This window comes from Elephantulus edwardii, unplaced genomic scaffold (assembly GCF_000299155.1).
Source record: "Elephantulus edwardii isolate Elephantulus edwardi_28Jun2011 unplaced genomic scaffold, EleEdw1.0 scaffold00135, whole genome shotgun sequence".
In the NCBI taxonomy this organism is placed as follows: Eukaryota; Metazoa; Chordata; class Mammalia; order Macroscelidea; family Macroscelididae; genus Elephantulus; species Elephantulus edwardii.
The window spans coordinates 2,127,069-2,149,354 of NW_006399885.1; the positions used below are offsets into that span (position 1 = coordinate 2,127,069).

Consider the following 22,286-nt stretch of genomic DNA (forward strand, 5'->3'; position numbering starts at 1 on the left):
ATAATGGACTGGAGCTGTGGTGCTGGGGAAGAGTATTGAATATATCATGGACTGCTAGGAGAACAAACAAGTTCGTCCTAGAGAGGGTGAGACCAGGCTGCTCCTTGGAGGCAAGGATTCTGAAGCTTAGTCTGACATATTTTGGACATATTACAAGGAGGGACCAGTCTTTGGAGAAGGACGTCATGCTTGGGAAGGTGGATGGAAAACACAGGAGAGGAAGACTCTCCATGAGGTGGATTGATTCAGGGACTGGGTAATGGGGGTGGGCATGTCAGAGAGAGCAAGATTGGCACACGTTAGTGCAGGTTTTAGGACTATTATACATAGGATCCCTATGAGTCACAGGTGACCCAATGGCACATAACAACAGGTAGTTAAGTAGTATGGAGCTCTGGTGGCCTAGTAGTTTGAATCTACTAGGTGCTACACAGAAAAAAGATGAACATTGTTTACAACTTCTGAAAACCCCAGCTGAGTTGGTTCTGTCCTGACAGCACAGAACAGGCAGTCCTAAGAGAGTCCCTGTGGCATTGTCTATAGAGAGTTGTGCTACAACCCAAAGGTGACACCTCTGTGGTGGTTCAAATCCAGCAGTGGTTCCATTGCATGATGGGCAATCTCCTCCTATAAGATTTACAGTCCTTGGAAACTCAAAGGAGGGTCAATTATGAGCTGTTTCCAACTGAGGAAGAGAGATGTAGTAATAAAGAATTTGAATTTATAAGCTGACATATAGCCAGTCAGTAGATCTCTCTGATGACGTAGTGCTGGATTACCAACCAGAAAGGGCAGTGGTTTGAATCTACCAGTTGCTCTGCAGGAGTTAGACAGCTTATCTTCTCCATGTGCAGTTTACAGAAACCCAAGAAGAGCCGCTATGGGTTGCAAATAACTCACTGGCAAGGAGTTTGGCTTATTATTTTTTTTTAAGGTATACTGAAGGAAAAGAGCAGATAAAGAAAAACATTAATATTCTCTCATTTGTGTAGGAGAACACTTACCCATTTATGCTATATTTTTAAACAAATAATATCTGCATTGTTTTCTTCGGAAACTGAAGAACCTTTGTGTGTTAGTTTCCTGGAAGCGCTATTTGGGTGCATGAGTTGTTTGTGTGAGCAATTCTATGTAAACCACAGAGTATTTATTTTCTTGTGCTGTGCACACTTAGGCCTTTATTTCTGTAAGGATACATAATAAACTAACATCATTTATCGTCTGTAGAAAGACGATTAGGTCATGAAATTAAAAATGCCCCAAATTTTCAAACTCATCCCCGTAAAGTTAGAGCCACCTCGCAGCTGCCCCTCCAGTGGGTTACTGGGCGGCAGTAAATCACATGGGAAGAGATCACCCACCTTTCTCCTGTGGAGCTGCTGGTGGATTCAAACCACCAGAGGTCTTAGCTTTGCGTTCGAAGACTATTCGTTAGAGACTACTCCATTTAGAGCAAACGTTGGAATAGGAGACTTTTTTTGGATGCATAAATTCCTTGGGTTATGAACAACACCTGTTCTTGTGTCTTAAGAATTTGTAGGTAGATCAGGACAGGTGCATTTAGCTATTAACCTTATTTTCAAAGAACACATTATTGTTGACTGAGTCAGGCACGACTCATACCTACCCTCTAGCAAGTTTTCTGAGGTGGTAAATCGCATAAGAGGATGTTGTCCATCTTTTTAGAAGTCACTGCGCTTTTGAATTACCAGGAGACCGACCTTTGAGTTAGGAGCACAAGCTGCCCACAGACTATGCGACTTGGAAGCCTTGTCAGTGGGTCAGAAGCTGCACATGCAGTAAATGAATGTGACTGTGATTGATTTGCTGAACTGATTCTTGTTAGTCCTGGCAGATCAAATATGGCAGCCAACAGTGTTGTCTTGAACATGTGTGGCTCTCCACAGTCCTGCCAATCTCATGCATGAGACTCCTTGGGAGGGCTCACTATTCCTCTTCCCAGCCTTATTCCAGGCTGAAAATTCAAAATTTTCCCCTAGAGTTACTGTGATGAAATCACCCAAATTGTAAAAATATGCAATTCTTTTATTTCATTGGCCAAGGCAGCACTACTTCAGAGGCCTGCATTTGAAGGCACGTAAGTCAGAGCTCATCACTTGGGGGTTGCTGGTATATCCCCTTTAAACTCTGATTTTTTTAAGATTTTGTGCCTGAACCTACACAGATCAACTCAAAGTACTCTTCCCCCCTAAATTTGTTAATCCTGCCACTTACTTTAATGCAAACTTTGGGGTACTATACTTACTCTCAGCTTTACTTTTTATTACAGAAACTAGCTTTTATTCATGATGTCCTCATCATTCACTATGCATTTATGAAAGGAGCCTTGGTAGAGCTGTGTGTGTGCTAGGCTGCTAACTAAAAAGTTGTTATTGTGTTTTGTGCTGTTAAGTCAAGTATGACTCATAGCGACCCTGTGAATAACCGATCTGAACCATCCTCACCATTTCCGACATCTTGAGTCCATTGTTGCAGTCCTGTGTTAGCTCATTTTGTTGAGGGTCCTCCTCTCTCTCTCTGGTTCTATCTCCCCAGCATGTCGTCTTTTTTTCCAAGGACTGGTCCTTCCTGACAAAGTACATGAGATCAAGTTTCACCTTCCTTGCAGCTTGCATTCCCTCCGATATAGACTTGTTTGTTCTTCTGATAAGTATGTAGGATAATCAGTATCCTGCTCCAACCAAAAAGTTCGCAGTGCACATGCACCAGCTATTATTATGAAAATGGGCCTCCTTGGGGAGCTCTGGTGACCTAGTGGCAAGGAGCTGCAACTACAATCCCAGAGGCACACGGTTCGAATCCACCAGATGCTCTGCCGGGAAAAGGAGGGACAATCTCCTCCTGTACCAGTCAGATCTGATTTGACGGTACACTCACACAAAAATAAAATAAAATAAAAAAAAGGAAAATGGGCCTCCTGTAAAGATTGATGACCTTGCCTGATGGAGGCTCACCGTGTGTCAGACTTAACTCCATGGAGCTGATATACATGTGATTTAACCTATTTAACCCACTCCACGTTAATGACGTGTCTTGTCTCTATGTTACAGAAGAGGCTAGGTCGGAGAACCACAGCTTTAGATTTTTGTATGTCTGATATAAAATCTGTTCCCTTATTTACCACCTCCCCCCCACCAATACTCCCTTCCCCTGTGTTCCTGAGGATAGAGTTGTGTTGCAAATGGAAAGGTGAGAGACCTAACCCACCAGCTGTGCTTGTGGGAAAGATGAGGCAGTCAGAGCTCACGGAGGTTTAGAGCCTGGGAACCCTGATGGAGGGTGGCTATGAGTCAGGATCAATCTGACCACAGTGAACCCACCTTCCCCCAGAGCCTGCATCAGACACAACCGTGTCAGGGAGGGCGGTCCTCCTGTACCCATAAAAGCCAGAGCTTACAAAACTCAGGAACATAGCGCACCACGCAAGTGTTTGCATTCAAAATTTTAATAATAAATTGTGCCAATAGAAGCTTTTCAAAGGAAATGATATATCAATAAATAATAGTTAAATTGAGTTCCTGAGAAAGGACCTACCACATGAAAGTATGTCAGAGCGCAGTACATGACAAAAATGGCGATACAATAAATGGCGGCAAATACTGACAGTCACGGTACAAGCATAGCAGACTTGGGAATATGCCATTCATACAAATGTAAACAAGTACACAGGAATAGGACTCTAATATATATATATATATATGTATATATAAATTTTTTTTTAGTTTAGACATTGATAAATTTATAAGTGTTGTTTCCTAGATACTAAATAATGGATACATTATGCAAAAGACTTCAAGGAAAAAAATATGTGGAATAATATAATGAAAAATATGATGCATCAGATTTTTTTTTTAAAAAAGCAGGAGAGAATTGAACTTTTTACTCAAATAGAAATTGCCTTCAGTAGGATTCATACTAATTTGAAATCAGGAATAAATTTTGTGTTTATCTATATAGTGTTACATATATATAGTATCTCTAGCCTTCTAAGGAATAATGTATGGCTTCATAATTTTCATATCCCAATATCACTTTGGATAATCCTTGCTCTTTTACAAAGACTTCAAAAACTTTGTTTTTCTTTAAAAAAAAACAAAAAACACCAAAAACATAGTTACGGTCTGATACTTAAACAAAAAAAGTGAAGGAAATGTAAGATTACTAAATCTCTTTGTGTAACACCTCAGCTGCTTAACACAACAGGAGGATAAACCTTTCATTTAAATATCTTCATGTGGGCAGTCTGCTGGTGACAAAATGAAGCGGTTTGGGCATAGCTAGTGAATTCTATGCATTAGCTATCCCCAATATGAGAATAGACTGACTAGAGAAATGAGTATAGTTCCACAATTAACTTAAACCTCTTTTGGTATCGCTAAAACTAATCCCTTTTGACATACTTAATTTTAATTACGTGTTAAAGATCCTTAAGTTTACTACTCCCATCCAATCACACCCCAGAAACACACACAAACTGCTTCTCAGTTACACATCTGCATTTTTCTTAAAAATAAACAAAATAATGAGGGATACAATCATAGCAAGGAAATCAACCACACAATACATTATCCACACGCTGTCTAGAACATCTCATCAAAAGATACTCGGTAAAAGCATATTCACAGGACCTGCTGTGAACGGCAAGATACGGTAATTGTTTAAAAGAAAAAACCCTGCTCAATGCAGCATTCACGACACACCCGCCAGCTGTGATCACAGCTGCACCACCACCTTGCTCACACTTGCTACTGGATTAGAGTATGCAAAAAAAGGAGACAAAAAAAGCAGCCTTGAACATTACGTCACAACGTTGAAATGTGGGGGAAATACAATACAAAAATCATTGTGTGAATAAAAATGGTATTGGCTAACTTCAGAGCGGAGTGTTTTTGTTTTTTTTTCTTGTTTAAATTATTGCACAGAGATTTTCTTATCACATGTTCTTCAGTTTTTGCCCTCTCCTAAGTGTGAATAAGTGCTATGGATAAAATACAAATGTAAAAACTAACAGCAGCATGATTTGTCAAAGTTAAACCCTATAATTTAGTAAGAAAAAAAAAAGTAAATAAAAAAAATAAGTGCTCTTTTAGACTGTACTAAATTTTAAAAAATAGTGTTTTAATGCGGTGAAGGTCCCCAAAAGCCAATTAATGTAGACCCCAATCAACTGGGTCTACAATTGAAGATTTGCTAGTCTTCTAACTGGTTCTCTGTTGTTGTGGCAGATCCGAATTCCATGTAACCTCGACGGACTGACTCACGTCCTTTGCCAGCCGGCATCTACACATACACAGGCTGGCAGCCTTCAGCCTGGTCCCCTACACTGGCACTCCCTCCCTTTGCACTCTCAGACTGTATGGCTTCCACTTGCAAGGGTTTAGGACATCGGAAAGGATAGCCATTGTCATCGAAGAACCTTCGGAAGGTGAACTCATAGAAGGCATGTTCAGGGTGTTTGTTGCTGGCAGAGGTGAGTGTGTCCCAAGCCTTGGTGCTGTCTTCGCTGGCCTGGTCACTCACGTTTTCCTCTTCTTCAATGGGGTCAAAGTTGGAGGTATCCATGGGATGACTGATCTTGGGCACGTAGGGGGCAGGCTGCTTCCGGATGTCGCTGGAGAAGTCGATGGCACTGAAAAAAGGGTGGGCCTTGAGTTCGTTGGTTCCAGCCCTGCCCAATCGGCTATCGGCAGCACAGCACAGCTTGGTGATGAGGTCTCGGGCCTCAGGGCTTAGCTTGGCCTGGGGTGGGATGTGGAGTGTGCTTTCCCAGTTTATTACCTGGAGGGACAGGGAACAATCCTTGAATGCTTAAACACACACAAGGACAGCCCAGGGTAGTTTTGGGCCTCTGTGTGATGACACATTAACTTTAGGGAAGCTCAGTTTCCTAACGGGAGAATAATCAGAATAGACTTGGAAGCAGCAGTTGCTTATTTGAGAAGCTATACAAAGTGACTTTTCAGCTGGAGTAGCATAGAAAGAAGGAAGGTCTGTAAGAAGATACAGAATGTGTGGCTAATTACTTCCATAAGGAACTGGCACCTCTCCCATGAAGCCAGGAGAAGTAGATGGGGCCGGGCTACCATTATTGAACATTTTGATCAATGATTCTATAAAGGAACCCAAATCAAAAGGGAAGAGGGATACAGAACAGAGTTTAGAATTCTTAAGGACTCTAGACTTTCTGGAGGCATGGAGGGTAAACGAATCCCTCAAATCAATGCCAAGTGTGCTTTGAGCCACTGAGAAAATTAGACAGGAAGTTTAGGGGGCAGTGAGTTCATGGTCATAAAGGAACACCACTTTGGAAATGGAGGGCGAGAATGGTCACGGAACTCGAAGAACGTAATCAATGTCACTGAACTGAGCATGCATATACCATTGAATGGTGTATGCATTCCTGTGTATATTCTCAAAGATGGTAAAAAATAAATACGTGGGGGGGAAGTTACTCTAGTTTCGGTAGGTGGGTCATGGTCTGCGGTGCAGGATAAAGCCAGCCAGATAGGAAGTTTGCTTTTATGCCTAACATTCCTGAGCCAAATGACTTTGCCCTTTGTAAAAAAAAATTAAAAAATGAAGGCACCGAAACCTCTATGGGTTGCTTCTTTATGGCAGTGGGTTTGTGTGGAACCATCCTATCTCTCATTTAGGACTTACACCAGCTGAAGGAGGGTCAGCTGGGTTTTGATTTTAAAAATAAGAAGGAAACTGGGGGAGCTCTGGTGGCCTAGTGGCAAGGAGCTGCAACTACAATCCCAGAGGCACACAGTTCGAATCCACCAGATGCTCTGCAGGGAAAAGGAGGGACAATCCCCTCCTGTACCTGTCAGATCTGATTTGACGGTACACTCACACAAAAATAAAAAAAAAAAAAAAGAAGGAAACTCATAGGTTCAATGACTCTGTCCTCATGCTGTGGAGTTCAGCCACACAAACTAGCCAAGAGATGCTGAGAGAGAAGGGTCTACAGGGATAGAGGACCCACTGGCTTTCTTCAGTGTTTATACTGAGAAGCAAATTCAAGCAAAGCCGACTAGGACTGAATGTATAGGCAGCGGATGAGATATGGAGATTGGAGGGTGCTTTGGTGGGGAGAAAGCTTTGAGCCTGAGCAGTTGTTTTCCTGTTTTTGGAGAAGCACATGAATATTGTGCTGCTTTAATGAGGAGAGAGGCAAAATGGCTTACACACTTCATCTTAGTAGGTAGCAAATAACTGTAAGGGATGTGAGGTTTTTTTTGGGACACATCCAGTAAAATGGTGTTGGATCAAAATCTTAGTTCTGTACTGGCTTTCACATCAATGCTGTCTAATCTTTGTATCAATGATTCTAAAGAAAAAAGGTGTGGTATTCAATAGTGTAAAACCAGACTGCTTAATTAGATTTGCATAGAGGGATCAGGTGAGACTTATGGGGGGGGAAGGGAAGTAGCCATTGCCTTTGCGTCCATTTCAACCCACAGCAATCCTGCAGGACAGAGCAGACCTGCCCCCCAGGATTCCCAAGGCTCTACACCTCTATGGAGGCCAACTGTCTTGCCTTCTCTCAAGGACTGGCTTGCGGGTGTGAAACCTCTGCTTTTCATTTAGTTCACCACTGTGCCACCAGGGCTCCTCTGGCATGGTGTAGAGTTTCTTAACCAAAGACCTGAGAGGAGGCCTAGTGAACATAACAGCAGCCATCTGGATCTGTCAAGAACTAAGAGAATGAGGCATCAAATCATGCGCCTAGAAATTGGTGATATGAACTTTCTAGGAAGCTCTCCTGAGTGAACTGCAGGGGCAATTACAAAGATTTAGCTCTATTAAGATGCTGAGGGTGGGGAAATTCCCTAGCATCCTAGAGCAAATGAATTGGTTTTTTATAACATATTGGTTAAATTATGATCTATTTATATAGAGAGAGCTCTGGTGGTGTCATGTTGCTGTGACTAGGAGCTGTCGAGTTGAGCATGACTCATAGTGACCCTATCAACAGCAGATCATATCCTGTGCCAACCTCACAATCTCTAATACACGTGAGCCCACTGCTGCAGTCACTGTGTCAATTCACCTGGCTGAGGGTCTTCTCCTTCGCTATCCCTCAAGTTGCATTGCTAATCCAAAGGTGCTGCCTCTCTGTAGTTCAAATCCACCAGCTGCTCTGTGGGAGAAAGATGGGCAATCTCCTTCCACAGGAATTACAAACAGAAAAGCCGCTTCTGGGTCAACAGTCAGTCAGTTCCAATGGACAGTGACCAATGAGTTTAGAGTATGTACTACGGACCACTACACAATCAGGTAACTAACACCGAACAATATTAACACATTAGCACTAACTAGAGGAGCAGTTCACTGGAACCTAAGGGAGGGTCAGCTGTGAGTCGACTGACTACACGGTAATGAATTGATGTCAGGTAATGGTATTTCTCAAAACCGGGCCTAATTCTAATGTCTTCATTTATAAATTTAAGAAAAATAGCTGATAATATTTTTAAAATCCCATTATGCACAAATGGCATTCCTATACTTCTTAGAATAAAATGCCAAACGTTTATCAGGGAGTGCATCAGAAAACCACTAAGCTTTCTCTACAACCTGACAAGTTTCCTCCTTAGTTACCTTCAGTTGGGTTTCTGTGGGAGTAGGAGCCAAAAAGGGTGGCTGCCCCACCAGCATCTCGAAGAGAATCACCCCAACGCTCCACCAGTCACACAGCTGAGTGTATCCTGTAAGACAGAGGGGTCACCGCGTCACGGCCTGGCATTCACCACTCCTCAGACAGGAGTGTTAGAAGGTGCAGAAAACACCTATAAAAACGATCTATCTGTAGATCTGATGCACAGCACGGAGTACTTCTGGGCTAACAAGGGAGGACAAAGGGGACCGTGTTTGCTTTGGATCTGAGATGGTACAGCTCAGCAACGAGCTGAGTGAGGAGTTCAACCTGAAGTCTGAAAATAAGTGGCTTAGGCTGCCTGAGAAGTAGTCCTTGACCCTGACAGCTGTGTCTATCATGTTCCCAAAGTCAAGCCCAGTTCTACCTGGGCTCCATGTCAAAAGCCTTCACTGCAGACTCGTCGCCCTTTGAGGCGAGGCTGTGGGACTGACCATAGGCAATTTTCTATCATTCCAAGTCAGGTAAGCCCGAGCCAGCGGGGAGTTACCAAGAGGCTTATCTGACAAGGGAATCATTGAGTTCTGAGGTCTCCATGGGCATAAGACTGGTTAGTATCTGAGTATCTGGAGTCTCAATGCCAGAGTAGGAGAGAACCCCAATAGTCACCTGGCTCCACAGGCTGCAGGTTAAAGACTGCTGTAGCCTGGGAAGCACTCAAATAAGAGGTCTTGGGCACACACCTTTGCGAAGGAGCACCTCGGGAGCGATGTAATTTGGCGTCCCTACCAGGGAGTGTGCCAGACACCTCTGGTGCTTCCGTGCCCTCTGCGCCAGGGTCTTCAGCCGGTCTCCACAGCGACAGTTAGACACGTCATCCCAGAGGTCGCTGGGCTCCATGCTGTCCTGCCGGATGTGGTTCCCTTTCACCAGGAGTCAGGGCAGTGAGAGGAGAGAGACAAAACAAGCCATCTTCAGTACTGAATGCAGCAAACCCACAGCTTCCAGTGGAAAGGTAACCCAAACAGTGCCCTCATTGTCCCATGGGGGACCTGCTCTTCCTGTGGCCTGCAGCACAGGCCCATTAAACATCAACCGCAGGGCAGGCCCAATGGCTGGAGTAACAGGGAAGGACTGCAGCCTGCTGAGCTGGCAGTGAGAAAGAAGACATGGTCCCTCACGAGTGCCAGTCAATTTCAAGACGTCTTAGTGCCTGCTTGGGTAACGCCTTACTCAAAAGACAGAAAAATGTCAGGGGATTTAATAAAAAGGGGGTGGGTAGGAGGGGCAAAAATAAATCAAATGTCATAAAATGGGAATACAAATGAGTCAAATGATTTAGGATTTGCTCTGAGTTAAAAATAAAAAGTCAGAGTTGTGTTATTAAAATAGCAATTACAAGAATCTGAGCAATAAAGACGACAATCACCAGCTGTTTGAGGCTTTTCCAAACAGCAGAATGACAGGAAACAGGGATTACACAAGGAGAGAGGTCCAGGTTAGTGGGAAGTCATTGAGCCTGGGAGAGTCTGCAGTGGGGGCTTGTGGAGTTTTTCCACTTTTCCTGGCTCTGTCCAGTAGGGTAGAGCTTTCCTCATGAGGGCTCAGTGACACCCTACAGCCTGCTATCCCAAAAATCCTATGAAGAAACGTCAATCTACAAACTTAAAACACGTTTCATACACATTGTACTCCTCCTTTAGGGAGAAAAGGATGTCATGTGTAATTAAAAAAGTGAAGGAGCGACAGGGTTGGAAGTCAGAGGTGAGCAGGATGATGGGAAAATATCGTCTCGAGCACTTCCTGTATATCATCTCGGTCTAGAGAGGGGACAGGACCACAGTGACGTGCACGAGACAATACCTTTCTGGTAGTACTTGGAATTGTGAGTCCATCGGAACCCAGTGCACAGGCCAAAGTCAGTCAGCTTGATGTGACCGTCCATGTCGATGAGAATGTTGTCTGGCTTGATGTCCCGGTGGATGAAGCCCATCTTGTGCACGCTCTCGATGGCCAGTGTCAGCTCGGCAATGTAGAAGCGGGCCAGTGACTCAGGGAAGACCTCGAGACGGATCAACAGGCTCATCATGTCCCCTCCAGGGATGTAGTCCATCACGAAGTACAGGCTATCCTTGTCCTGGAAGGAGTAGTAGAGCTTCACCACCCACTCATTGTCCGCCTCCGCCAGGATGTCCCTCTCTGCTTTGACGTGGGCCACCTGGTTCCGGTTCAGGACGTCCTTCTTCCTCAGCGTCTTCATGGCATACAGGGCCTTGGTGTCCACCTTGCACGTGAGGCACACCTCCCCAAAGGCACCAATGCCCAGTGTCTTGATCTTCATGAACATGGACTTGTCCATCTTGGCCCTCTTCAATCTGTTGTAGTTGGACTCCTTCTGGTAGAGGATCTTTCTCATCTGCTCCTGCTCGGCTTCGCAGAGGCCAGCCTTGGCGGGGGAAGAACATACAAGGAGGCAGAGTCACACTGGGGCAGCCTCACAGGTGAGGAGACCCTGACTGGACAGAGACAAGAGAACACTGAGAAGAGGGATCCCATGACCACATGCAGGGTGACTACTATTAAACCAGTTCTTGAACTAGGTGACCTTAGGCTCTAAAACTGAAGAAAATAGATGAGTAAAATAGAATTAAAGGGGGGCGGTGAAATCTCTGCAGAAGGAGGACAAAAATTGCTTGGGTCTACAAGAGCAAGTTAATATTTCAGCTCAGAGAACATGAGAAACAGGAAAACAAAGGGAAAAATAGTAAAGGGGACATCAAGACGCAGGCACACAAATTTGATCTCCTGAGTTAGAAATTATTAGCTTTGTGTGGTGCAGTCTTACTTTAAATAAAAACTCCACCAACAATGAAAGTATATTACATTATTATTTAGCAATCCTTGGTGAATTTTATTTAAAGAATACAGATGTATCATGTGATGGTAATGTTATGTGTCAACTTGGCTAGGCTGTGACTCTCAGTGGCTTGGCAGGCATTATGTAATCGTCTTTCACAGTGTGAGCCGATGTTGAGCAGCCAATCAGTTGAAGGGGAGTTTCCTTAGGGGTGTGGCCTAGATCTAATATATAAATGGATGTTGTGGCTAGTCAAGCTTGCCCTCTTTCTTCTTAACACCTGATCTCTTGTTCTTGGAATGCAATTCTACAGATGGCCCTGGCTTGTTACCCATCCTACATACTGTGGGTTCATCAGACCCTACAACAATATGCACGAGCAAAGATCTTCAAACTTCTGCCTGGATATAACACTGCATGAGCCATTCTTTTAGAATACTTTTTTTATATGGCAAGGTTCAGATCTATCGTTCATAGGGTTGCATGGCACCTAACAACAACAATCTAGTTATCATTTTATGCTTCACTGATTTTACTTCTCTAGAAAACCCAGAGATACACCATAGACAACAATTTGATGATTCACATTAGCAAAACAAAAATACAGGATGTGGAAAGCACTTTCATCAAGTCTCAGGGGCAAAGGGAGACCAGGGTTGCTTAGTTAAGTCATGTGCACCCTTTATAATGTCACTAGGTGTTCCCAACAGAACCAGGTAGTCACTTTGTGTGATGGGTCTGTGATAAAGATGTATAACCAAACCCAATGCCACCGAGTTGGTTCTGACTCAGGGAGCCTCTCCATTGGGTTTCTCAGACTGTTCTTCGTCATGGCACGAATCTTCCATGTTGCCCCCCCAGAGCAGGTGCATTCTACCTGCAGATCATTTTGTTAGTAGTGCACATGATACACTAAGCCACACTAGCTCCTTAAGGCTGTTTAAAGCAGACACACAAAAAACCCAAATTCTGTGACCCGCATTCCCAGGGAAGGAAAGAGGTAAGCAAGCAAGGAGAAATTACTCTGGCCATTTCCTGCTCCAGCTGCAGCCTGCGGTGGACCTTCTGCTGGTAGGTTTTAATAACATTTTCCACGTGCTGCTCCATGTAGAACTTAAAGGCAAATGGTGAGTAGCTCTTGATGCGAGACTCCCTCTTTTCTTCATCGCGGCTGCTCTTCCTCACGGGGACAGGGGAGGTCTGGATTTGCTTCTTGTCCTTCACCGCCTTCTCCCCTTTGGCACTCTTGGGACCCTTGTGGCCCCTCTCGGTGGGTTCGGCAGCCGGGGCCGCTCGGAGACCCTGCTCCAGCCCCACGCACAGGCTGTCCACATCGTATGGCTCCGACTTACTCGGCAGCAACAGGTGTTTTGGGTAGGGAGGGGGTGGGCAGTGCATCTCAGGGCTGCTGTACTCCACGTCCAGTGGGTACGCACATGGGCCCCGCAGGGCAAGGGGGGGCTCGTCCTTGGGCTCCAGGCTCTCTAGGACCGGACTAGGTGCCGGCATCCAGGCAGGGTGGGAGGGTCCCACGGCCGTCTGGGGCTCTGGTCTCAGCACTCTCACACTCTTCACTGGGTGCAGGATGTGGGCAGAGGTGATGGCAGTGATGGTGTTGGGAGAGGGCATGGAAGGCTCGGCTTTGCAGGGGGCTCGTGCCCTGATGGGCCCTGCCATCTTCTGCTGGTGATTGTTGAAGGAGCTGGTTCTGCGGGGGGCAGGGCCATCGGGCCGGAAGGGGTGGTGGTGGGGGGACACCTCGAGGCCCGGCTTCTGCAGCGTGTCCCGGTGGGCCAGCGTGGAAGACGGCATGCAGGTGCTCACGTCATACAAGTCCATGTTCAGGCTGTTCCTTGATGGGGTGAGCAAGCTCTGTGGGGGGCTATCACCCACAAACACCTGCCCTCGAGGGCCCACCATGTGTATCTGGTGGGATGAGGGGCTGTTAGTGGTCTTGTAGGGTGAGTAGGGTCGGCACAGCCTGGGCACGGGGCCCGAGGGTGGGAACGTCAGGCCAGTGGAGGGCTGGGCCCCTTGGCCCTTGGATGGCAGATTGGCATAGCCTGCTCCCTCAGGCAGCCCCTTGTTCTGAAAGGAGGGGCTGCGCTGGAGGCCATAGACCAGCGGCTCCCCCTGCACCATGGGGTGTGGGCGGCTGTAGTGTGGACCATTGGGGACATGCTGGCCCGGGAGGGGCAGGCCTGGGCTGCCATGGTTAGCTGCAGAGAAGCTCTTCACTGGGGCCTCTATGTTTGTGCAGTACCCTTTGGGGGAGTGCTGGTGGCTGCCAGGCAGGCCGTGGGCACCGGGCCCCACAAGTCTGGGGTCGGAGAACACATAGTCCACGTACTGCTGGGGCACCTCCTTCAGCACTGTTGCCTCTTCTGGCCCGAAGCTGGGTCCCTCACAGGCCACCCCGCTGATCTGGTGGTAGGGCGGGAAGGAGTTACCCGTTCCTTCGAAAGGTGGCCTCCCGGACATCGGAGGCACCATGCCTTTCCCTGTGAGGAAGAAGAGATAGTCACAGGCAGTGTGAATGGCTTGTGTCCACAGGCTGTTGTGTCCCAAGGATGAGGCTGTGCCACCATCTTCTCACTGTGGCCTGTGATGCGGTCAGTGAACTCATGCTGGGGGCAGATGTGGTGATCCTGACAAGACAGAAGCCCAGAGTCTGAGGGCTCACAGAGGCCCAGGAAGGCCAAAGGCAATAGCCAAAGGTGTCTCAGTCCTTCTGGAGTACAAATACACTCCACCTTTAAGGGTGCAGCTGACCTGGGTCAGCATCGCCCACCAACTCTGTTGCCCTGCAAGCCCTGGCACTTCCTGTTCACAGTGTCCCTTTTCTCATGATTCATGTTGGTTGCTGGGACTTCTGAAATGGCTGCCCCCTAACCCCCTAACCCAAGGTCCAGGATCTGCTCTGCTGCCTGGATGTCTGTTTTCACAACTAAACACTTCCTGGGGTTTTTTGCCTCCACTGAAATAAAATACACACACCAAATGCGACCATACAGAACCTGTCTAGAGCTCAGCTGACTGCCTCGGGCTGCGTCTTCCCTCCATCCCTACCCTCTGGGCTCTGGGATTCTCTTCCCATCAAGAAGAGCTGCAGGAAAGCTGGGCGGTGGGCTCCTGAACCTCCAGCACACACACTGCTCTCTTGTGCTGTGGCTGCTTGGGTCCCCTCTGCTCTCTTCCCAGACATGCCTTGACAGAGTGCTGTCTGTGGGCACCCCCACATCCACATCCACAGAAATCATGGCCAGATACGTATTTCTCTGCTCTAGGATTAAAAAAAAATGGCCTGTGAGCACAGTGCAAAAGGTCGCTGCTCCACAGTGGGGTCTGCAGCTGTCTTTGGCGCTGAGGAGAGACAGCCCCCAGGCTCGGAAGGGATGCTGTGTCTGATGCTGCTAAAGGGCAGTCCAATTAAAAACAGAAGGAACACAAACCATTGTGTCAAGTCGGCTCTGATGCAAGAATTGCCCCACAGGATTTCCAAGACCTTGAATCTTTTCAGAAGGCAGACTGCCTCACTGCTCTCCCCTGGAGTGACTGATGGGCTTGCACCAACATCCCATCCACTAGCAACTAAATGCTTAACCACTGCAACCCCAGGGTTCCCTGAAATCCAATACTAATCCCCTACCATTGAGTTAATCCTAAAGCACAGGGACCCTGTAGGGCAGGGCAGAAATGCCCCCAAGCATTTCCAAGGCTATCAGGAGGGACAAATCCCTGGAGAAGAAAAAGTGAAAAATCAGGAAAAGCTCAAGCACAGCAGCTTGTGAGGATGGAGCAGGGCTTGGTTTTGCTGTGTGCAGGGTCTGTCATGAATTAGAACCAATCTGATGGCACTTAACAATACAGAAGGCAGAACTGGTTATCCACTTCCAAAATCTCCCTTCCAGAGCTAATAACATATGAAAAAGTTATGGGAATATATGTAAAATCTAACTGGGAAGTCTCCCTTTCCAAAGGCCCAAGAAAAAGTACAGACCATTTTTTAGCTCTCTTATGTCTGCTCTATCCAGAGCACAAGTAATAAGTACTGGAGGCTATTTCTGATGGGAGGGGAGGAGACCAGACACACACCCTCCTAGGTCCGACACCAGCTGGTCTCCCCTTCAGGGGCCTCTTCTGCCAGCACAGGGAGCGGCCGAGCTTCATGGACAAGCCCAGGTCCTGGGGGATTGTGCCAAGCCTGCCCGCTGCCATGCCTGGACTGCCCTTCCTGCCAGCGTTGTTTCTGGGTTTACTCCACTGCCAACTTCTCACAGCCCGGCAGATCTGGGCTCACCTGGGTGGGTCTGTTTGACGACCCGCACGATCTGCTCGTTCCTGGGGTCCAGGTAGCCCATCTTACTGATGTAGTCCAGCGCGGCCTCAATGCTCCTGCTGCCCGTCTGCTTGAGCGCACGCACTGCCATCTCCTGCAGAGAGGTACATGTATGATCAGAGAACAGACTTCCACCCATGATTGTGCCCTGCTCTGCTCGAGAGCTACACACAACATAAGGCAAGAGTTAGCACAGCCGTCTTGCAGACTGCCAAGGATCACACAAAACTGTACCAAACCACAGGCCCGGTCCTGGGACCCAATGACATAAAGAACAAAAATAGAACACACACCCTTTGCCTGAGTGAGTTCTGGCTCACAGTGACCAAAGGGGACTGCCTCGTAGGGCTTCCTTCAGACAGAAGCAGACTGTCTCCTCTTTTTCATGTGCAGCACTCTGTGGGTCCAAACCACAGATCTTGCTAGCATTTCTCTTATTTTTGTTATTGTTGAAAACATGCACAGCAAACAATACATCAACCAACTCAACAATTTCTATACATATGACTTGGTAACAGCGATTACATTTGTAGAGCTGTGTAACCATCATGTCCTTCTTTTCTGAGTTTTTCCTCCCAGTGGACATTAATTCACTGTCCCCATGCTTCCTATCTAACCTTTCAAGCTAACCATTTCATCCCTGATAGATCATCTATAAATAGAGCACAATGCTCAAGGCAGGCATTCTTTGCAAATTAAGTTAACTATGATTTGGTTTAAAGACTTCAAGAGATAGTTTTGGCATAAGGCATAAAGGCATTTTTATGCTGGAAGTAAAAGAAACCTCAAGTTCTGCCTCTCCGTAAAAGATTCTAGTGAGATTCATGTTTGCAAAGAAACCTAAAACTGAAGAAGTGAGACGGAATAATGGCCAGAGAGAGTCTGGGGAAGGGCCTGCCTGGTAGACAGTATCATCCTCAGAGGACGAGGAACCGTGGGGGTTTTCTCCCAAAGGGAGGGCAGAGCTTGGTGCTCAAGAGTCATTTAAGAAGCACTTAGAGAACACCTACTGTTTGCACTGCCCTGTGCTGAGTTGTGATAGAAGACCTTAACCTTGGGAACTGGGTCTGGTAGGAGAAAGACAAAAGTAGTCGTGGAACAATGCCCAGACCTCCTTCTACCTCCTAAAAAGCCACCCCAACCTGTCTCTGAGTCGATTCCAACTCACGGTTCCCCTCCACTTGGTTTTGAGGCTGTAATTGTTTACAGGAGCAGAATGCCTCCTCTTTCTCATGGAGTGGTGGTGGATTTAAACCACTGAGAAGTTTAAGCCAACTTTGGGTTGCTGTTGTTGTATATCATCAAGTTGGGACCAACCCAAAGCAGATCCTCCAGTGGGATTTCAGAGGCAGTAAATCTTACAGGAGGAGACTGCCCATCCTTCTCCCACAGAGCAGCTGGTGGGTTCACTGTGCTTTTGGGATCACAGTGCAGCTTCTTTCCCCTAGGCCGCCAGAGCTGGCGGCTACCAATGCCTTACCCACAGCTCTCCAGTGTTCCTTCAGGCTAGAACGAAACACCAAAATCCACTGCGACAGAGTCAGTTCTGACTCCTAACAACCTTCCCCTGAGTGTGCAAACCTGAAACAGGCGCAGTTTCATCTTTCTCCCAGGGAGGGCCTGGTGGACATGAATTGCTGACCTTTCAGTTAGCAGTCCAGTGTGTAATCTACTATGCAGCCTGGGCTCCAGTTCAAAGCCATAACAGGTCCTTTAAAATTGCTCATTGGGAGAGTAAGAACCCCATAGGTCCTCCCGGTTACTGTCCTAAAAAGGTGACAAAGTTGAATTAAGAGTTCAGAGGAGACAAAATTTGCCCCACTCCCCTGGTGAGCGCAGGCACAGAAAGCCCACTCCTGACAGGTGAACCCCTCAGTACAGGCCCTGGGGGTGAGAATACAGTGATAGGGACGATGGGATGGCAGCGGTGTGGCAGTGATTAAGAGCTTAGTTTGTCCATGCGAGGACCTGGGGTACATGTCCTGGAGGCTGTGCCCTCGCTGAGTGAGTCACAGACACTTTCCAATGGGCATGTAGGGCAAGCTGAAGTCAGCTGAGTGGCAGGTACAGGATGCTGTAGGTGGAGGCACAAGAGAGCCCAGGGCCTCTCAGAGGAGGATCAGGGGGCCTGGGCTTTGGGGCCTATGGATGACAGGACCATGGAGGCAGGGGCTCCTGCATGGAGGCAGGAGGTATTGCGTGCAGACCACCTCAGAGCTTGTGCTGCTAGCCCAGGGGGAGGTTAGACGTGTCCAACCTGGCAGCAGGAGACAGGACCATGAGGGCTGTGAGCCAGGGGGAGTGTGCTCCTTGAACACAGGGAAAGGAACTTCACAGAAGCCAGTCCTTGCTTTCAAGAGGCAAGAATGAAAATAGAGTCAGCAAAAGAGGATTACAAAGAAGGGAAAAATAGTGGTAGCCGGAAAGAGAGGGCGTGTGGTGTGAGGGGAGCTTGGGACTCGGAAAGGTCATTTTCATTCCACAGGGGCAAAGGACTAACTGGGTGACGGTGAGGGGAGAGGCACTTGTGGCCGGGTACCAGCCCAGACTCTGCTACAGAGCCACCTTCAGCTGAGGAATCAGCAGAGCCCCCAGATAGAGACACAGGCTGCAAGTTCTGGGGTTCCCAAGCCCAGACAGGAAGACGGTGAAGCTAAAAGTAACTGACCCTTCCGACTTGGCTGGATTTCAAAGACAGATACATGTTCCACAGGCCACAGGTCAGCTTGACCCTGTCCTGCTCCATGACCACTGTCCCAGGATGGCCCGTCATGGTACCTGCAGCTCTTGTATACACGGTCAGTCTGTGCACCTGTCACTCACAGGCTGGGGGAGCCTCAGACCAAGTACAGCCCGGAACAAACTCATACACGTGTGTGTGTGTGTGTGTGTGTACACATACACACACCTACACTCATATTCTCTCTCTCTTCTCCGCTCCCTCCTTTTCTCTTCTCTTTCCCTCTTCACCAGACAGGATGGAGAAAGCAGGCTTCCCATGACTGGCCATGTGCCAGCCGGGTGGTGGGGGAAGGATGAGCCGAGACCACTAACAAAAATCTATAAAGGAAATAAGTACTGAACACAAGGCCACTGCCATCAGATGATGAGCTTGATGAAGTGGGCGTGGGTCACGTGGGCATGGGTCATGGCAGGGGGATTCCAGGAAGTGCCCCCTGGCCTGGGCAGGTCTGAGACACTGAGAGTGTGCATGAGAGGACCAGCCTGCATTAGGAGAACAGGAAGTTACAGTCTGAAGAGCGGTGACAAGGACAGAGCTGTTTTTAAAAGCTGACTGGGAGTGACAGAAAGGGCAAGTGTTTACAATGTGGAGAAGCAGTGGGCTCACCTGCAGAGGGGAGATGCTCCTCATCTCCCTGCTCCAGCTGTTGTGCGATGAGATCATGTCTGAGAAGAGCTCTCAGCAGCTCAGAGAAAGAAAGGATAACACCACACACTGCCGGGTTTGCCAGGAGCCCATTAAAGAACGGAAGGGGGGCCAGCCCTAACCACATGTCATGGCATACACTGTCCCATCTGCAGGAGCCCCACAGGGAGCCACCAGACTTATTAATTGTTGTTGTTGCTACATGTGGTCGAGTCACCTGTGACTCATAGCAACCTTAATAAGTACTGCAGCTCTGAAGCTCGCTCTGTCCTGAGCCAGTCTCACTGACTCTGACACACATGACCCCACTGTCCTACTCACTCTATCAGTCGATCTCATCTGGGGTCTTTCGCTCCTACACTGTCTCTCCGCCCTTCCAAGCATGATGATCCTTCTCCAAGGATCAGTCCCTCCTGGCCACATGCCCAAAGTATGTGAGATGGAGTTTCAAAATCCTAGCCTCCAAGGAGAAACCTGGTTTCACTCTCTTCAAAACAGACCGATTTGTTTTCTTGGTGGTCCATGGTATGCACAAGACTCTTAAAGGTATCAATTCTTCTTCTGTCATCCTTAGTCACTGTCCAGCTCTCTGATGCAGAGCAAATAATTGTAAAGACCATGGCATGGATCAGGTGCACCTTAGTCTCTAAACTGACACCATTGCTTCTCAGTACTCTGGAAAGGTCTTTAGTCTCCACTTAGTACCAAGTAAGAGCCATAGTGGCACACGATTAAGTTTTACACAGCTCTTCTCAGAGAAAGGCCTGGTTCTCTGCTCCCATAGAGACTGTAGCCCAGGAGAACCTATGGGGCAGTTCTTCTGTGTCAAAGGGGCTGCCAAATATTGTAATCAACTTGATGGGCCACAGAACAACAAATGCCAAGTAAACTGATCACCAACTGGCAGCTTAAATATCAGGCAGGGCTTGAGAAGCTGTTGTACAGTATTATCAAGCCAATTCCAACTCCTCAGGACCTGGCCCTGCGGACAAGAGAGCAAAACGCTGCTGGGTCCTGAGCTGGCCTCACATTGCTGCCGTGTTTCAGCCCATAGCTGCAGCCACTGTGTCTATCCATCTTGTTGAGGGCCTTCCTCTTTCTCACCAACTATCTTACCAAACACAATGTCCTTCTTCAGGGACTGGCCCTTCCTGAAAACAAGCCCAAACTAAGTGAGATGAAGTCATTCTGGCTGCACTTCTCCCAAGACAGACTTGTTCATCTTTTTTTGTCTATGGTACAGTAAATAGTCTTTGCCAACACTCTAACTCAAAGGCATCGATTCTTCCTTATTCACTGTCTAAGTTTAACAGGCATATGAGGTGACTGGAAATATTACAGGCATGGGTCATGTACACCTCAGTGTTCAATGTGACATTCTTTTTTTATTATTTTTTTTTGGTTTGTTTTTTATTTGACAAGCAGCAATATCATGTTTGCCATTTTAATGTAGATACAATTATTAGGTTATCTGTCATATTACAATATTTAGGGTTTTTTTACATTTTATGTCCTTTAAGAGACATTTAAAAACAAAACAAAACAAAAATACTGCAAACGTGACAGGGAGAAAAAGCATGGTACCCAACCAAATTTCCATTTTTCAGCAATACTTCACTCATTCTTTTAATAAAGTTTTAAGAAATGTCACAATGACATGAGCTTGAAATATCTATAGGCATCTTCCTGGGCACTCATGACATGGCACTGGTGATGTTGTAAACAGCAGAGAAACAGGGGCTGCCACATGACCAAATTACGGAGGCCCAGGCCTGCCTTCTCCCACAGGAACACACCAAATGGTGATGGCAATGATCTTCTCACATCCACACACAGGGAGTGCAACATCACGCTACGTAACTGTATTCATCTGCTGACGTCTGGCTGCGTTCGATGTACTCTTTGTCTATGAGAACTTCAATACACTTCTTAATCATGCTGATACTTGGATTAAACCTAGCTCTTGACTGGCTAATCACCTCCTGAATAAGGGCATTATGTCGAAGCACTTTTCGCGCTTTCATGATACCAACTATAGCAGCTTGGAGATACATTTTTCGGTCCTCATCTACAGCACTTCTAGTCTGCTCCACTTCCTGTGGTGTGTCTTTCTGCATTGATGTCATAATTTTAAACTTTGTTCTTTTACTGCTGAAGTTCATATTTAATGAAAATGATGACTCTACATCAATGTCTTCCTTTTCTGAATCATGGTTAATCATTTTGACGTCCAGTAAAGATTTGAGGGTTTTTGTCAGTTCCTTTTCATTCATCTGGGTGCTGTCCTGAAGCTCTTCATAGCTCACAGTCTCACTATTGTTAAAGGCAAGAAGAACTGCCATTTGGTATGTTGTGACCATAGCAACATACGGTCTTCCCAAGTAGTTCATTGTCACTTCACCTGTACAGAGATAATGTAACCATGTAAGTTTCCTTCCACTGAAATGTTGACTATAAAATAATTCAAACATCTGTACACTTTTTCCCAACTCCTGGGGAATTGCAAATGTAGATGAAGGAGCCTGAGTTAGAGGTCATGCACCAGCCTGTAGAACATATATTTGAAAACTAATTCCCAAATCTATAACTGTGTCTTGGTTTCTAATAAAATGATTGAACTTATTGTTCATATCAGCACTGACACTCATATCTGTATACATCCGATGCAGCTTGCTGGTAAACTCATAGCCACAGGCTTACTTTAATTTATTGATCATGGCTTCTTCAGAATCCATAGACATAGATAGCCCATGAATTAAGCGTTTCGCCAGCATTCTTGCGTAGGACTTTTGAAAGACATCCTTATCATCAATATATTTAAAAACAGTAATGAAGCTGGTGAGTTTGTCTTCCACTTCATTTTCAGTCATCCCTTTTGCGGATTTCTTTAACAAGTTGTCACAGTACTTTGCAAGCAGTTCAGGTGCTTTACAAACAGATTTGGGTTCTCTGTAATTTACTACAGATGTAAGGGCCTTATCCAGTGCACTCATAAAGTGCTGGTCACCATTCAAAACAGTGTTGATAAGTTGAACAAATTTACCATGTACTTCTAAAACTGAATCCACAAATAGAGTTGGCA

At 46.6% G+C, this 22,286-nt stretch overlaps 1 protein-coding gene and 1 pseudogene across 1 annotated transcript in view; both read right to left on the reverse strand.

The window, feature by feature from the left end:
- Positions 1–5,301: 5,301 nt before the first annotated feature.
- Positions 5,302–22,286, reverse strand: part of LATS2 (large tumor suppressor kinase 2) — a 62,942-nt gene continuing 45,957 nt past the window's right edge. The window contains exons 2-7 of the mRNA XM_006894101.1: positions 15,778–15,910; positions 12,501–13,978; positions 10,484–11,066; positions 9,364–9,543; positions 8,626–8,732; positions 5,302–5,799 (exon numbers count right to left, since the gene is read on the reverse strand). Of these exons, the coding sequence (XP_006894163.1) occupies positions 5,302–5,799; positions 8,626–8,732; positions 9,364–9,543; positions 10,484–11,066; positions 12,501–13,978; positions 15,778–15,910 (2,979 nt within the window). The remainder of the gene's footprint in view (positions 5,800–8,625; positions 8,733–9,363; positions 9,544–10,483; positions 11,067–12,500; positions 13,979–15,777; positions 15,911–22,286) is intronic.
- LOC102876238 overlaps positions 21,052–22,286 on the reverse strand; it is a 2,192-nt pseudogene continuing 957 nt past the window's right edge.